This window comes from Eptatretus burgeri, chromosome 17, assembly GCF_056783735.1.
Source record: "Eptatretus burgeri isolate ZD-2024b chromosome 17, Ebu_testis_v1, whole genome shotgun sequence".
Taxonomy (NCBI): Eukaryota; Metazoa; Chordata; class Myxini; order Myxiniformes; family Myxinidae; genus Eptatretus; species Eptatretus burgeri.
In genome coordinates, this window is record NC_140977.1 from 15,660,012 (window position 1) to 15,678,023 (window position 18,012).

At 43.2% G+C, this 18,012-nt stretch overlaps 2 protein-coding genes across 2 annotated transcripts in view; both read left to right on the forward strand.

Annotated features, from left to right (window-relative positions):
• The window catches only part of LOC147009389 (uncharacterized), a 105,064-nt gene that overhangs the window by 60,220 nt on the left and 26,832 nt on the right, over nucleotides 1-18,012 (forward strand). The window contains exons 6-10 of the mRNA XM_085861185.1: nucleotides 2,418-2,608; nucleotides 5,704-5,928; nucleotides 6,037-6,298; nucleotides 7,236-7,478; nucleotides 11,261-11,456. Coding sequence (XP_085717311.1) covers nucleotides 2,418-2,608; nucleotides 5,704-5,928; nucleotides 6,037-6,298; nucleotides 7,236-7,478; nucleotides 11,261-11,456 — 1,117 coding nt within the window. The remainder of the gene's footprint in view (nucleotides 1-2,417; nucleotides 2,609-5,703; nucleotides 5,929-6,036; nucleotides 6,299-7,235; nucleotides 7,479-11,260; nucleotides 11,457-18,012) is intronic.
• Nucleotides 11,404-18,012, forward strand: part of LOC147009390 (uncharacterized) — a 234,976-nt gene continuing 228,367 nt past the window's right edge. Inside the window, exon 1 of the mRNA XM_085861914.1 lies at nucleotides 11,404-11,456. The gene's annotated coding sequence lies outside the window, so the exon portion shown is untranslated. The remainder of the gene's footprint in view (nucleotides 11,457-18,012) is intronic.

Below are 18,012 nucleotides of genomic sequence, written 5' to 3' on the forward strand. Positions count from 1 at the left end.
TTGGGTGGAAAAGTAATGAGTGAGTTTCTTGGATTGAGAGCAAAGGCATATGCTTATAAGTATGGTGATAAGATTGATAAGAGGTTAAAGGGAATAAAGAAATATGTAATAAAGAAATCAATAACTTTTAGAAATTATGATAATTGTTTGATAAATATGAAAGAGGAATATCGGAAAATGAATACAATAAGAAGTTATAAACATAAGATATATAGTGAAGAAGTAAAAAAAGACATTAGGAGCCTTTGATGATAAGAGATTTATTTTAGATAATGGAATAGATTGTGTTCCATATGGATATTGTATGATAGAGTGTATAGAATAGATTGTGTTTTAACGATGGGAAGATGGGTTTGGGTTTTTAGGGGTACCGCCGTGTTTTTTCACATTTTATAAATGGTCAAACCAAGTATTAATCAAACTAAAGAGTGGAGAAAATCTCAGTCTTGGTATATAAATGGAAAACATAATGAATGTGAAAAATATCAAATAAGTCTTATTGAAAAAACAACTCAAACAAAGGTTAATGAAACAAATAAGTGAATCAATTTAAAAACTCGTAAGTTAGAGGATATAAAGAAAAAATAAATATCCTTGAATGGACTGAAAACTTTGATGGTTATCAATTGAACAATGAAAAAACAATTTACTATAATCTCAAAATGATATTTGGCTCAGGAGGTGGTCAAACAAGAGCATTAAGAGAAGTTTATCATTTCATAATGGCACAAAAGGGGTATCTTAAAAAATATAAAGATTCAAATGTTTTATTTTTAAATATTTTAGATGGGGATTATTGTGCAAAGAAAATTAAACTATTGAAGGAATTTGAGAATGAACAAATCTTTATAGGTTCAATGATTGAGTTAAACAATATGTATATTTGAAAAAGAGTGTCCTGAGGCTTACATGTTTCAGATATTTCTTTTGAATCACCTTTAACAAATCACATTACTACTTTAATAGTTGAACAAATCTTTATCTTATTGCATTGGTTATTTAAAAGAAAGTGCCTCGAGGTTAAAAGGGGAAACAAATAAATATACCTTGGATAAAAAGGGGGTTTACTTTTTCGGGAAAAAAAATATGAATCGCTGAAAATCCCCTATTCATTTCATGGGGAAAAGTGAGCCAGAATCAGTATATTCACCCGACTCATAATCAAGCCAATGAATCATGAATGGGCTGGAGTTGCTGTGAACAGTTCTGGCCAAGCAAGTGTGAGCAGCTCTGCACATCCATTTAAGGCACTGATGAGGAAGCATGGAGTGAGATGTGAGATGAGACGGGTTATCCAAATGGAGGCATATGTAAAGGCAATGGCTAATGTTTTTGGCCCATCAACAACAGCTGCTGCCTCGAAAATGTATGGAAGGGCCGTGTTCTTCCGAAAATCTGAAGCTGAAGCAAATAAGGCGATACAGAAAGGGATTGTTGTTGGAGGATTATTTGTACAAGTTGAACCGCTCTCGAGTCTTGGTACATGGATCACCTTGTCCAACATACCTCCTTTCATGGCCAATAATGTAGTTTTACCTTTCCTGGAGTGATTGGGAGTGCTAAATTCACCCATTAGGCCTGTGTCTCTCGGTGATCGTGAGCCTGCCCTACGTCATATCCTGTCTTTCAAAAGACAAGTCTCAACAGAGTTGAGAAATGACATGGAAGGTGAGGGATCCTTTGTTATTCCTTTTGAAGGGAAGAATTACAAGATATTTTAAATGATGAATGAGCCAAGTTGTTCTGCATGTAAGGCAAATGATCAAATGAGAGCAGAATGCCCCACCATCTTAAAAGAAGTATCCACTCCTTGGCACCCTGACAAGCCCTAGGAAAAGACAAGTATCATTCTCGAAGCTTCTGTATTGTCTTCTCGTCCTGGCCCTTCTGCTGAAGATCAATGCCAGACAGTGAGGGTATGGAAGGGGACGAGAGCAGAGAAGAGAAAATCAGAACCAGAAGACAAAGGGACTGCTGATTGAACTGACGTTGAGGCCGCAGTCGCCAAGGACTTGCAGTGATCCGCAAGGTCAAGTGTTTTGGAGGAGACAAATTGTGACCCAATTGGGGGCAAATGTAAGATGAGGAAGATGCTGTTCCTGAAGTCAAAGATCATGCGAAATTTTTGCTTCCAGATGCACTCAAAGACCTGTTGAGGGAGTGAACAGAAAAATGTGTCATCTATGAACAAACCTGGCATGGTAATGAAGAATGCTTTTGTGGCATCTCCTGACCTGTCAGAGTCAAATGAGACTGAGACGTCTGTCGCTAACACTGGACATCCAGACAAACCAATAGCAATTGAAATAAGGATTCATCAAACTCAATGATTGATGCATCAAAGGCAGCAGTTCTGCATGAAAGAACCACCACTGAAGCATCAAAAGACACCGTAGAGCCCCTTCTTGTTGTGACAGACAGGCAGAAGGTGGCGGTCTTACAACGACTAAGGCATTACCTGCACTGACCGAGGTCTCGAGTGCTGCCACACCATCTATAGTAGATGTAGACAGCAAAGTCAAGCACAGTTCTACCGCAGCACCTCAAACGGATGATCTCCCTGTCCCTACCATCAAAGCGTCTTCAATCCCTATAGCTTTGCCAAGCGGTGAAGCAAAGACTGCTTCGTTAGTACCAACGGAGTGTTCATCTGTGTCAACAGGAGAAAGTGCAAAGTCAGTTTAAAGTGATGACAAGGGAGAAGCTTTGTCATACAGTGCAGATATACCAAAAGAAGAGAGACCATGAGCGCCCAGACAGAGAAGATGAGGAAAGCATCGGTGACTGGGAAGGGGATCAAGGATCATTAAAGGGCATTGAATCGGAACTACCCTCAGGGCATCATTCATATTGTTACGAATTGCGGTCCGCCCAGCGTGCAATCGGCCACTTAACTCGAATTGCGACCGCGTCGCCCACCGGAATGGACAATTCAGTCGTGACCCTCCTTGGAACTACCGCCAGGAGCTAGTCACGGGTGGGTTTTTCGACCACACCACAATCGTGCCAATCGGCCACCCGCGCAGGATAGGGTTGTTCGCCAAACTCGACCGACCTAAGTACCTGCGCGAGTAGTTAACCGGATGATCGTACCTCGCCGCTGGCCGGCCTAGGACACGAACCGCTTAAGCGGTCCATTCCGTGCTTCAGTGATAACCGAGCGGTGTTATCGCCAGGCCCGACAGACGTGATTATTCACCGGGTGCTGACACCCCTCTACCATTTCCTTCCATGATGCAAGATGGAACTTTCAAACAAGGGAAAGGACGCAACGAAACGGGGAACAGTTCAACGAGCACATTTATTGCACACTCAGACAAGCATGTATTTTACAGCCATACAGTAATTCAGGCATGTTTTCAGTGAAAGCAAGCAAAGGCAGAGTTACAACCGAATAAAGACTTTATTTCACACGCACACTTAGACAATTCTACTTATAAGACGGCGCCACCACATGCATTTACACAAAAGCAAAGGAAAAAGCCACCCTCAAAGGCAAGGGTGGCAGACAGGTTCGTGGACCAAATGTATGTGGAACCTGGATGAGCGGCCAGGTCCACGAGACCGAAGGGTCTTACCCGCGCCGTCGTGGCCCGATGGTGGGCAAGTCGCGATGTCAGCGTAGCTGCGCCTGGCTTCGTGCCCATGGCGTGGCTGGTGAGCTCTCTCCGGCGTTCTCCGCGCAGGCACGTGTTTCATCGTCAGCACCACGGTTGGGGAGGGGAACGGACGGGGTTACCAGCGCTTTCTTAGCGTGGAGCTCTGTAAGGGAGAGGGGAATTGCTGATGCTCCGAGCTCCTTCCTCTCCGTCTCCCGACTCCCGTCTGCCTTTTTGAGCTCCGTCATGCTCTCCGACCCCTCCAGACTGCCACTCTCCAGACCCGACTTGACTGCCACTCCACCGACTCCAAACTGCCTCGAGCTGCGTTGCGCTCGCGCTTATATAGGCCGGGGGAGGAGTGTATATGTAAATTTGTGGACCACAGCGGGTTTGGAGGCGGGGCTACACCACCTGATGCTCAGCCATTGGATGGATGAAAAGTGGGCGTGAATCATTCTTGATCAGATTTCTCCTTCGAAAGGATCCCATTCACAACCCATGGCCCGACGTTCAGTAGAAAGGCGAGGGTGGTGGGAGTTTGCTGTGGTGGTTTGGGAAGGGTGTTGGTGGTGGCGATTTGGTTGTTGGCGGGCGTCGTTTGAGAATGGCGGTGAAGCGATGTTTGCGGGGTGGAGTTGTGGAGGTAAAGAGGCGAAGGTGGTGGTGTTTGAGTTGTAGTTGTTTGGGAATGATAATGGTGGTGGCGATTTGGTTGTTGGGGGATGATTGGTCCAAAATAATGTTAGAGAAAAGAAAAACGCCTATCTCAAAAGATCACAGCCCTGTGAACACGGAAATTCCCTCTAAACAATGGTGGGGAAATCTAACTACACATATACTTATCGTCATAACTGATCTAAGATCCTTTATGGTGGTCTGCGATTTTCCACAGCCGTAACAATATATTCCTGGCCAGGAAGTAGTAGAGTTTCTCGAGAAAAGTTTGCACAGTCCGAAGAAAGTTTGAAACTGCTCTAAAGCAGTGGAAAGACTACAAAACACTCGTCCATTCCCTGTATATCCTGAGGAGAGATGGACAAAAAGCAAGACTTCAGGTTCGGCTGAGGATATCCAAGTCAAGAAGTTTCTTGCAAAGTTGCTAAGTTATGGGGCTAACCATGAGTTGGCTTCAACTGTGTTTCTCCTTCTATTACTCTTATTACATGTCATGACAGCATTATGCTTTCACCTGGGATCACTGAATGTTAACGGGTGTAAAGACACATTTCGTTTGTACCAAGTGCTGCCATTCTGTTTAATGGAGAAACTTGGAGTAGCATTTCTACAGGAGACCCACACGACCCAAGAGGTTGCCTTCCGATGGGAAAGTCAATGGCAAGGATTGTTTTTTTTCAGTCACCTCACGGATACATCTTGTGGAGTGGCTATCCTGTTTTTATCAAGTGTGAAACCTGAAATACTTGTTGTGAATGAAGTCAGTTTGGGTCGTTTGTTACAAGTAAAGGTAAGACTTGAAGATTTTGTTGTTAACTTCGTCAACATTTATGCACCATGAAGAGGAACTGCAATGGTGTGGTTCTTTGATCACATGTGGAGATATATGCTCACCTTGCCTGACGAAGAGTGTGTGATTCTTGGAGGTGATTTTAATTGCACTCTCAATCCCTCCCGAGATAGAGTGGGTGAAGAGCCGCACAGTCCTTCTGCTAAAGTATTGCAAGTGGCAGCACTGTTAAACCTGAGTGACAATTGGTGTGTGCAGCACCCCACAGATAAATCATTTTCTTCCACTCGTATCATGGTTGGTGATATTTCGCAATCCCGGCTGGACAGATTTTACTTGTCTCACCATTTTTGCAGGAATGCAAGTTGCTTCGGTATAAAATTTGCACATTTTGCAGATTATAATCTGGCCTGGATTAAGCTTTCCCCAGCTGAGGCAAGGCGTGGCACTGGGTTTTGGCATCTCAACAATGCCTTATTTCAAGGATGAGGCTTTGTTAAAAAAAAATCTTTAGTAACTTTTGGCAAGCCTGGAGGGATAGAAAAGGAGATTTTTGTTCACTTGGACTCTGATGGGAAGATAGGAAAACACGGCTGAAATTGTTATGCCAGGAATACTCATATGGATTGACCAAAGCAATTGGAGTAGAAATTGCTCAGCTCAAAGAGGAGTTGTTGCATCTTGAGTGTCGCTTGACAACGCTCACCCCTGCTGAATTGTGCGCTTTTGAGGAAAAGAAGAGCACCCTCAAAGCATGTAGTCATATGAAGGCACGAGGAGCATTTGTTCGCTCTCGGTTGCAGTTTCTTATTGAGGATGAATATGCGCTGAGTTATCTCAAAGCTTTGGAAAAGTGCAAAGGTCGACTTAGGACGATATCCAGTGTTCTGGCAGAAGATGGCTCCTTGCTCAATGACCCTGAGCGTGTCCATTAACTAATTCGAGGTTTTTATGCGCAACTCTACTCAGGTAAGAAAGTGGATGCGAATGCTTGTGCCACTTTGTGGAACGGCCTCCCTGAAGCGACTCCAGAATATAGAGAGCGACTGGAAGCTCAATTTTCTCCGGAAGAATTAACAATTGCTCTGCATAGCCTGTCGTTGGATAAGTCCCCTGAAGTGGATGGCTTGTCTTGTGAATTTTACACCAAAGTATGGGATTTGATTGGACTTGACTACCTCAGTGTAGCTGAGGAAGCATGTGATACAGGCCAAATGCCACCGTCTTGGAGGTGAGCAACCTTGGCTTTGATTCCTAAGGGGGCGTCTTGAGAGACATAAGGAACTATCAGGCAGTGTCTCTGTTTTGCGTGGACTACAAACTCATGGCAAAAAAGTTATCAAATCATCTGGGACCGGTGTTACCAAAATTAGTAAGTCCTGACCAGTCATACACCATCCCTGGCAGAAATATATATGAAAACATATCCCGGTCAGAGATTTAATACAGTGTGCAGACAAGACTCAGACTCAAGTTGGATTCCTTTCCTTGGATCAAGAGAAAGCTTTTGACCAAATGAAGCATGATTACTTCTTTGAGACCCTGCTAGCTTTTGGGTTGGGGAAGAGATACGTAGGCATAATCCAGGCATTGTACATGTCGGCAGAATGCCGAGTTAAGTCAATGCTCACCGCCTTTCCATTCGAAAGAGGAATAAGACAAGGATGTTCCTTGTCCGGCCAACTCTATTCCCTGTGCATCGAACCCTTCCTTTGTTTGATGAGGCGAAGGCAAACTGGCATTGTTGTACCAAACAACAGGCTCTCCCTCATACTTTCTGCATACGCAGACGACGTCCTTGTTTTTGCCAGCAGTGCAAGGGACATGCAAGTCATTTACGGTTGTCAGTGGGGCTACTCAACAGCATCATCTGCGACAATTAATTGGAGGAAAAGTCCTGAGCTTCTGATTGGTCCAATGCAGATCATGGAGTTCCCAAAACCTTTTCAGGAATTGACATGAAGTCACAATGAACTAAAATACTTGGGGGTGCATTTATCCACTTCAAGTGGGTGCTCACCAATTTTTAACTGGAACACATTAGGGGACAACATAGAGGCAAAGTTGAGAGACTGGAGTGGGCTGCTGAAAGTCCTGTCACTGAAAGGGAAACAACTCCTCATAAAACAGTTTATCATTCCAAAGATGATGTTCAAGATCTCTTGCAGAAGCATTCCAGAGGAGTTTCTGGTTGAGATGCAGAGGAAATTTTTGGACTACTTTTGGAATGGCAAACACTGCGTTTCCTTGGGCATTTTCAACTTTATTGAAGGGGGACAGTCTTTTCCCTGCCTTCGAAGCCACTACCACGCATCCAGGTTGAAGACCATTCAACGCTACCTGTATATGAAGCCTGCACCGCAATGGTGTTCACTGGCGTCATACTTCTTCAGCAAAGTGCAAAATGTCTGGTATAAAAAAAATATTTTTGCCATTACTTTACACAACCTGTCATCAAGTGAAACACTGCCTCTCTTTCACCAAGAAATGCTGAAGGCTTGGAATGCTGTTGACATAAAAATAACAGATCTTTACCCAAGCAATGAGATGTTTGAAGAACCACTTTTTTTCAACCCTCTCCTCCAAGGTTCGAACCTCGCTTCGTTCTCGTTAAGAAAGAAGCTCTTAACTGGCAATATATCCACGGTTGGAGACCTTCTGAATGATAGGAAGAGAGGCCTTCTTTCACCGGAAGAGCTCGCAGCAAAATTGGGCCTACGGACAATTAGAATCCCCTGAAGGATACTACAAGAAGTTATAATGTCTTTGCCTCCTGATTGCTTGGTATATCTCGAGAATCCCAATGATGGTGAAGGAACTTTGCAAATATCCATCAACAACTTCGTGGACTTCAAAATTGGGCCAAGAACTTTCGAGCTCCCTCAGACACCTCCTTTGCACAGTATGGGTGGGCCCTCAGGCGCAGCTAAAATGTCCTTCTGTGGGCTGTCAAGGAAGAACATGTACTTGTTGGTTATCCATTCTCTCCACTATATAGCTCTTGTAACCCGATGGAATACTCCATGGCGTGAGATTCTTGCACATCCTATTCCAAGCCGTCCATATTGGGGTTCACTTTATCTTTACCCAACACCAAGAACAATGGCTGACTTGAGTTGGAGATTGCTGCATGGTGCCTTAAGCTCTGAAGCCATGATGTGGCATTTCACGAACATTCCAGAGGAATGCTGTTTTTGTGGTGAAAGGGAAACAATATTTCACATGTAGCATCAATGTCGTAATCTTCAGCCAATTTTCTTGCTGATCAAAAACGTACTATTGCGCTTCAGGCTTCACTTCTCACCAACGCTCTTCATCATGGGACACCCGGTTAAAGAACAGAGCAAGTCACGAGACCTCCTTGTAAATTTTATTTTAACTTGTGCAAAAATGGCGATTTATAAAACTAGGAAGGCAAAAATAGAGAGAAATATGGTGGAACATAGTTCTGTGGGTCTGATAGGCTTGTTGCGTTCACGCATGAACTCAGAATATATGGCGGCAGAATATTGTAACTGTTCAAAAGTTGAAGGAAACTTGGACCACAAATGGGCACTTTGTAGTATCTCTCCACAAGGCACTTTGTAGTATCTCTCTCCACAAGGTACTTTGTGGTATCTCTCTCCACAAGGTACTTTGTAGTATCACTCTCCACAAGGCACTTTGTAGTATCTCTCCACAAGGCACTTTGTAGTATCACTCTCCACAAGGTACTTTGTAGTATCACTCTCCACAAGGTACTTTGTGGTATCTCTCCACAAGGTACTTTGTAGTATCTCTCCACAAGGTACTTTGTAGTATCTCTCCACAAGGTACTTTGTAGTATCTCTCCACAAGGTACTTTGTAGTATCTCTCCACAAGGTACTTTGTAGTATCTCTCCACAAGGTACTTTGTAGTATCTCTCCACAAGGTACTTTGTGGTATCTCTCCACAAGACACTTTGTACTATCTCTCCACAAGGTACTTTGTAGTATCTCTCCACAAGGTAGTTTGTACTATCTCTCCACAAGGTACTTTGTAGTATCTCTCCACAAGGCACTTTGTACTATCTCTCCACAAGGTACTTTGTACTATCTCTCCACAAGGTACTTTGTAGTATCTCTCCACAAGGCACTTTGTACTATCTCTCCACAAGGTACTTTGTAGTATCTCTCCACAAGGCACTTTGTACTATCTCTCCACAAGGTACTTTGTAGTATCTCTCCACAAGGTACTTTGTAGTATCTCTCCACAAGGCACTTTGTACTATCTCTCCACAAGGTACTTTGTAGTATCTCTCCACAAGGCACTTTGTACTATCTCTCCACAAGGTACTTTGTAGTATCTTTCCACAAGGTACTTTGTAGTATCTCTCCACAAGGTACTTTGTAGTATCTCTCCACAAGGTACTTTGTAGTATCTCTCCACAAGGTACTTTGTACTATCTCTCCACAAGGTACTTTGTACTATCTCTCCACAAGGTACTTTGTAGTATCTCTCCACAAGGCACTTTGTACTATCTCTCCACAAGGTACTTTGTAGTATCTCTCCACAAGGCACTTTGTATTATCTCTCCACAAGGTGCTTTGTAGTATCTCTCCACAAGGTACTTTGTAGTATCTCTCTACAAGATACTTTGTAGTATCTCTCCACAAGGTACTTTGTAGTATCTCTCCTCAAGGCACTTTGTAGTATCTCTCCTCAAGGCACTTTGTAGTATCTCTCCACAAGGTACTTTGTAGTATCTCTCCACAAGGTACTTTGTAGTATCTCTCCACAAGGTACTTTGTAGTGTCTCTCCACAAGGTACTTTGTGGTATCTCTCCACAAGACACTTTGTACTATCTCTCCACAAGGTACTTTGTAGTATCTCTCCACAAGGTAGTTTGTACTATCTCTCCACAAGGTACTTTGTAGTATCTCTCCACAAGGCACTTTGTACTATCTCTCCACAAGGTACTTTGTACTATCTCTCCACAAGGTACTTTGTAGTATCTCTCCACAAGGCACTTTGTACTATCTCTCCACAAGGTACTTTGTAGTATCTCTCCACAAGGCACTTTGTACTATCTCTCCACAAGGTACTTTGTAGTATCTCTCCACAAGGTACTTTGTAGTATCTCTCCACAAGGCACTTTGTACTATCTCTCCACAAGGTACTTTGTAGTATCTCTCCACAAGGCACTTTGTACTATCTCTCCACAAGGTACTTTGTAGTATCTCTCCACAAGGTACTTTGTAGTATCTCTCCACAAGGTACTTTGTAGTATCTCTCCACAAGGTACTTTGTAGTATCTCTCCACAAGGTACTTTGTACTATCTCTCCACAAGGTACTTTGTACTATCTCTCCACAAGGTACTTTGTAGTATCTCTCCACAAGGCACTTTGTACTATCTCTCCACAAGGTACTTTGTAGTATCTCTCCACAAGGCACTTTGTATTATCTCTCCACAAGGTGCTTTGTAGTATCTCTCCACAAGGTACTTTGTAGTATCTCTCCACAAGGTACTTTGTGGTATCTCTCCACAAGACACTTTGTACTATCTCTCAACAAGGTACTTTGTAGTATATCTCCACAAGGTAGTTTGTACTATCTCTCCACAAGGTACTTTGTAGTATCTCTCCACAAGGCACTTTGTACTATCTCTCCACAAGGCACTTTGTACTATCTCTCCACAAGGTACTTTGTAGTATCTCTCCACAAGGTACTTTGTACTATCTCTCCACAAGGTACTTTGTAGTATCTCTCCACAAGGTACTTTGTAGTATCTCTCCACAAGACATTTTGTTATTATTCATATAAATGTGTTATTTTGGTAATTTGTTTTTCTCTTCCCCACCCCCATTTTTTTCTTGGTGCTTTCTATCTAAAATGCTCCACCTTACCCCTTGCAGTCCTGACCGTGGACTTGCAGGGGTGAGGAGAGTGAGCGACATTAAATAGAACTGTGGTAATTCCAACAAAACCACCACCACCACTACTACTACTACTACCTTTCTGTGGCGGTAGTAGTAGTAGTAGTAGTAGTCGTATTAGTCGTAGTAGTAGTAGTAGTAGTAGTAGTAGTAGTAGTAGTAGTAGTAGTAGTATGCACCCCCTTCAGATACCAAGGGGGTGCATCTTCTAGCTTGGCTTGTCGAAACTTCTTTTTCCTCGTTTTTGCACCGTTAGATATTTTTGTGTAGAATGAATTTAATAACATTTTCGGCTGATAATACACGTTAGTGGGGATGAGATAACGATCGGGAGGGATTCGAGACATGTGATGTTTATCGGGTTCGAGAAGAAGAATAAAAAGAAGAAGAAGAGGAAGAAGAATAAGAAGAAGAAATGTCGTGTGTGTACGAAGTGTGGATTCGTGTTCCCGGGACTCGCGCGGAGAACGAAACATTTCCCGAAGCGAGTTGTGAGTGGAGCAAGTTTTGTGTTGTGAACATTTCTGTTTTTTTTTAAACATCTTCGTGAGTAACATTAAACTGGTGTTACAGATTATAACTAGTTTCTTCACTACATATCAGCGATCACCAAGGGTAACCACGTGACGTGACCCGCGATGTTCATGTTTTTCGGACCGTTAAGGGACCAGTGGAGGCCCTGTCGTCATATTAACATACAAAATTTGGTGTCTCTGCGTGTCTGTGGTCGATGTGTTCGGAAGTTAATTATCAAATCTTAACTGAACTCATCAGGACGAATCGTGTGAGAAGGTGAAGGGTGGATCTACTTTATTTACCTCACATCCTCACACACTTACCCTCATCCTCACCCCTATCCTCACCCCCACCAGCACCTCCCTCCTCACCCCAACTCCCACCCCTCCCCTCCCCCACCCCTCCCCTCCCCCACCCCCAGGGTTCGTAAGTTCCCATCGATGTAATTTCTGTCCCTCTTTCCGTGTAATGAAAACGAAGTTAATTTTTTGTGATTTTTTTTCATCATTTTCACCTTCTGTTGAACCATCTTTCCCTTTTCAGCACCGTTCGGTAATAGTGTAGTAGATAAATTAGTCTAGGCTCTGGGTGGGGGTGGGGGGGGTGTTCGTGTCCATTACTCTTCTACGGCGTTACCTTGGATTTTCTTGTTCTATATACGAAGACCTTCAAGAAAAGTCTGGGTAACACTTCCAGACCAAGTACGTTTTCTCTACAGCCCTGGCCAAACATTTACGGTTACGCCCGTAGTTTTCGAAATTGACGACATTGGAGTTCCTGGGAAAATATCATTATCCGGCACACACAAATGGTTTATTTTGCTCTGATTTGATTTTTGGAGTGCAATTAACTAATTTCTATTGCGATTTGTTACTCTAAATGCATTACAATAACAAGAAATTGCTATATTTTCGCCAATTTTTTCAATGGAATCACATTCGGGTTGAAACATGCATCAGTTTCCAGACAGTGCTATTACCTAAAGATCTATCGTTTCAAATGGACCCAATGAGAATCAAAACAACCTTGCAAATGTTTTATACACAAACAATTTAGATGTAAACGGGAGGAATTTATCTACAACAGTTTATTTTCAGAGGAGTCGTAGTTTTGGTCCAAAAAGAGATTTAACGATTTTGATATTTCCTTCACTGAATCACAATATTTACGAGCAATAGAATGATTTATCACTGTATATAACCTTTTCGCGTTTTGATGAGAGTTCCTTTTTTTTTTTCGATTTATCGACAAAACTACCAGACTGAGTGCAGTAATCCATCGTTCTTATCTCAAATCCATGAAAACGATCCGTGGTAAGCCACAGAAGACTATCAAAAAGACAATCAAGGAGCTCAACATAGCTGACAAAAACATCGAGATTGCCCGTGATCTTGGACTCACTACAGAAACTTTACGACTTTACAATGTTGTACCCTCCCCACTCCTTTTTGACGAGGAGGGACTGATGACCAAGCCTGATAAAAGCCAACTTCTCAAAGAATTGGAGACTTCCCTAAAACCTGACGACTACAGATACAAGCATCAGAGAAACTCAAACTTCATTGAACACGTTATGGCTAATGTTCGCAAAGTTCGATTAACCAGACTGGCAACTTTCCAAGAATTAATTACGGCCTTTTCAACATTTACAGATATATACCATGAGTTTGGGTGATGTGACTATGTTTTCGACATGTACTCTGAAGACGGCTCAGTTAAGGACAGTGAGAGAATAAGGCGTACTGACACTGCACCAATCGAGCTCAGCTGCGTCGAGCCAGGGACACCTCTGCCAAAAGAGATGGCAACATTTTGGTCTTCAAATGGTAACAAGATTCAACGAGAAAAGCTGATCTATTCTAATCTTCGTGAAAATGCGTCTCGAGTTGTTCGACATTACCCCACTGTGGTCGGCCAAGTTACGAGAGAAGACGAGGAGTGGCATTGCATCAAGGTTCATCAGGGCACAGAGACTGTTTTAGATCATCTCCAGTCAACATTTGAGGAAGCTGATCTTCGCATCCCTATCCATATTCTTGATGCTCTGGACTCCGGATACAGCGTGTGTGTTGTGGTCTCCAATGACACCGGCGTCGTTGTTGCTCTGTTGTATCACATGCAAGTGTTTCTGCAACACAACCTGGAGGAGTTATGGGTTCGAGCTGGTCTGGAGGATGCAACTCGATATGTGCCACTTCATACACTTTTTCAGAACCTGGGTCAACAGTTATGTGCAGTCCTGCCAGCTCTTTACAGCCTTACAGGATGCGACATCACCAGCAAAGTTGGTACCAAGAAGGCTGCACTAAAGGCGGATCCTGAGAGATTCCTCAAGCATTTCGCCACATCCCCATTCCTATCGGCTGTCATAGCTCCAATGCTGAACGATATCTGGTGAAAGTGCTGAGAAGAGGAAGCGACGCTGACGATGTCGTCACCCTCAGAGCAGAGATCTTTCACTGCAGCAAAAACAGCTCTCTGTACAACCTACCACCGACTAGCCAGGGCCAACATCCTCACATTCAGCGTGGGTTTTATGTCGCTTATACCATCATGCACACCCTGGAGAACCATCTGGATCATGAAACAGAGTCTCTGAAGCCTGAGGATTATGGATATGTGTATGATCAGGGTCATCTCATGCCTGCAAGTTCTTGGAAAAATCTCGATTTCCACTGGTCTGTCTCCTGTACTTGCCAAAAGTGCGCCAAATCAACATGTTCATGCCAGATGTCTGGGGTTAAGTGTGGGAACTTCTGTCGCTGTAAGAAAACCTCACCCAATGCCTGCAAAAATCCCATTGTTTGTTAAGATAGACTAATTTGCAGCATAAAAGCACTGCTTGAGATTGTCGAGAATTATAATTCCCATTTATATGAAGAAATGTCTACCATTTATGGCTATACAATTTTATTAATTACCGGGTACTATTCGTTATCGCTCATTAAAATTCATTTGTTGAAATTGCTGAAAATTGAAATTTCCCATTTTGTTTGAAATGGAATTATTCGGTAAATTATGGTTATTACCTGTTTATCACTGCTCCTTTTATCAAATTTTAATTTGTCGTACTGATTAGGCGATGATATAAATGTCTTCCTTTCTTGCTCTCTTGTGAAAACTATGCTCGCATATGATACCAAGTTTTGTCATTACATTAACTTAGATCTAATCATCAGAGTTCAATATATGTATATGTAGTACTTTGCTTGTCTTAAACAGTTTTTGTAGAATATTGTATGATTCTACAACTGCCCATTTCACGGGATATTTAAGTTTCGTCCTTTGTTGCTCTCTCGTTTGAACTCTGCTTGCATATGATAGTAATTCTTGTTATTGCATTGTCTTGTATTTAAGCATCAGTGTTCAATATATTATGATATATGTAGTACTTTGCTTGGTTTAAACAACTGTTTTAGAATATTGTATGATTCCACAACTGCGGATTTCTCGGTATATTTAAATAATGATGGTAACTCCTGCAATTTCGAGTGTTTCATCTTGGAAGTGACATTCATGAACGTTTATAAATGACACAATTTATTCAAAACATCTTAATGTTTTTCGCAATGTATAATACCAGCAAGCTGTTGCATATACGCCTACAATCAGATCAGAGCGAAACCAGTCATTGTAATTTATTGAAAGAAATGAATATCGTCAAGCAGCTTAATCCACAAACATTAGGGGGTAATGTAGCGTGTTTAAAGCTACAACTCATTCGAAACCAACAGTTATAGATGAATTCCTCATGTTTGTATTCCTAAATTCCTTTAGAAAGTGATTGCAAACAACCTTGCAAGGTTGTTATAATATTTATTGGTGGCATTTGAATCGATATCTGGTAATAGTACCCCGATATAATATTGTTACGGCTGTGGAAATTCGCAATACACCATAAAAGTTCCTTAGATTAGCTATGCCGGTAAGTGAGTGTTCAGATAGGTCCCCACCGTTGTTTAAAGGGAATTCTTCGTGTTCACCGGGCTGCGACTCTGAGATAGCCATTTTTCTTTTTCTATTGTTATTTTGAACAAACCTCCACGCAAGTAACAAGCCGCGTTGAAAACCGTCGAACGCAAAAGGAAACCAGAGGAGTTCCGATGGGCGCGCGGATTTTTTCCCGCCTGTTTCTCCGAGGAGTGTGACGGAGGCAGAGGGAGGGCAGCTCGCCGCCGATTGGTGGATGAACAGCGTGAGGCGGTCGGGGTGAGGGAACGCCCATTTTCGGGAACCTTCTCGAAGGGAGGTGGAGCCAGAAGCAGGGTGGGGCGAAGTGCGGAGTCTCGGATTATAAAGGGCGGACGCGCACGAGGCTCGCTCTCTCTCTCTCTGGTCCATGAGTTCTTGCCCTGTGGTCCATCATCCGTTCTCTCTCTGGTCTTGAAGCCCCTTCTGCCCTTCAGTCTTTTCTTGTTTGGTCGTGGGTCATGAAAGCACCAGCAGCAACGCCGGAGAGAGCTCGCTGACCACGCCAGGGGCCCAAGGTCAGGCGCAGCTATGCAAGGCCGTGGGGAGTCGACGTGGCATTTTGGGTTTTGTGAGGGTTTTTCTTTGTTTTCGTATGCATGCTGTGGTGCCGTGTCCTGCCATGAAGTAAACCTGTGTAAGTGACTGTGCTTGTAAATAATAATTATAGTCGGTCGTATTGCTTTTGCTTCTATGTGCCTGTACATTGAATGACTGCCTTGGCTGTATATACGTGCTTAGTGAATAAATGTCCTTGTGTGCAATGTATCCCATTCGTCGCGTCGTCCTTTCACCACATTGAAAGTGCCATCTTGCATCGTGGAATGAGTAGTGGGTTTTGAACGCCCGGTAAACAGAATCACATCCGTCGAGGCCGGCGATAACACCGCTCGGTTATCACTGTAGCACGGAACAGACCGCTTAAGCGGTTCGTGTCCTAGGCCGACCTGCGGCGAGGTACGATCGCCCGGTCGACTACTCGCGCAGGAACTTAGGTAGGTCGAATTTGGCGAGCAACCCGATCCTGCACGGGTGGGCAATTGGCACGATCGTGGTGAGGTTAAACCCCCACCCGTGACTGGCTCCTGGCAGTAGTTCCAGGAGGGTCACGACTGAATTGTCTGTCCTGTGGGCGACGCGGCTGCCATTAGAGGTACGCGGCCGAACGCATGCCAGGTGGGCCAGAATTCGTAACAATATGGTATGGTTGAAACCGGAAGTGATGTCATAAACAATTATCTAAAATATGGCAATTTCTGGATATTTTGTGCATTTAGTGTAACAAATCGCAATAGAAATTAGTTAAATGCACTCCAAAAATCAAACTAGAGCAAAATAAACCATTTCCGCGTGTGGGATTATGACATTTTCCCAGGAACTCCGATATCGTCAATTTGGATAACTTCGGGCGAAACCGTAAATGTTTGGCCGGGGCTGTAGAGAAAACGTACTTGGTCTGGAAGTGTTATCCAAACTTTTCTTGAAGGTCTTTGTATATAGAACAAGAAAATCCAAGGTAATGCCGTAGAAGAGTGATTGACACGAACTCCCTCCCCCCCCCCCATGCGCCAGGACGAAATCGTGCAAATTATGATACAAGCATCAAATTTGGCATTTCTGTTCTGCAGGGCTTTCTGATCAAATCTGCCTGATTGGCCATTTGAAAATCCAACTTTTGAAAAATTTGAAAAAAAAAAAAAATCTTCAAAAAAATTTGAAGTCACAGCTAGCTGATATTCTTGAAGTGCAAGTGAACATCCCAGACAGAGAACCAAGGGGAGATGCAGTCATCATTGATGGCTTAGCACTTATCAATGCCCTACCTCCATGCACTTCAAAGATATTTGATGACTATGCTAAAGAAGACATCATCCCAAAGGTGGAATCCTATGGTGCCAGGTACGAGAGGGTGGACGTAGTGTTTGATGTGTACAAGAAGTCAAGTCTGAAGTCCAACGCAAGGTAGAAAAGGGGGCAAGGAATCTGAAGAAGAGTGACAGGAACCAGTAAGACCCCAAGTAAAGGCGCTGTCGCACCTTGACGATTTAGCCAGCGTATGCCGACTTATGAAAAATTTGTCTAAAACGCTGGCACACGTCGAATACGTTATGGGTAAGTTTTTTATATGTTAAGAGCACGCTGAAAAACAATGCCATACGTCGTAGTACGCTGGCTTTCATCGTTGTACTTTGCGGTTGTCCTCAAATTTTAGCATGCTTGAAATTTTACGACGTATGCCGGCGTATGACTCGCACGTTCCGCTACGCTGGCCATAAGTTGTAGGCATGTTCTGCGATCGTTGACACATGTCGACACACGTTACTTGTAAGTTACTCATAAGTCGAAACACGTCGAGGTAATGATTAGCGTACCCGAAACTTATTTATAACCTATGAGTAATGTGTTGCAGGCACGTTACACAATCGTTGACACACGTCGAGGCACGTTATCCTATCGTTGACACACGTCGAGGCACATTACTTGTAAGTTACTCATCAGTCGAAACACGTCGAGGTAATGCTTAGCGTACCCAAAACTTATTTCTAACCTATGACTAACGTG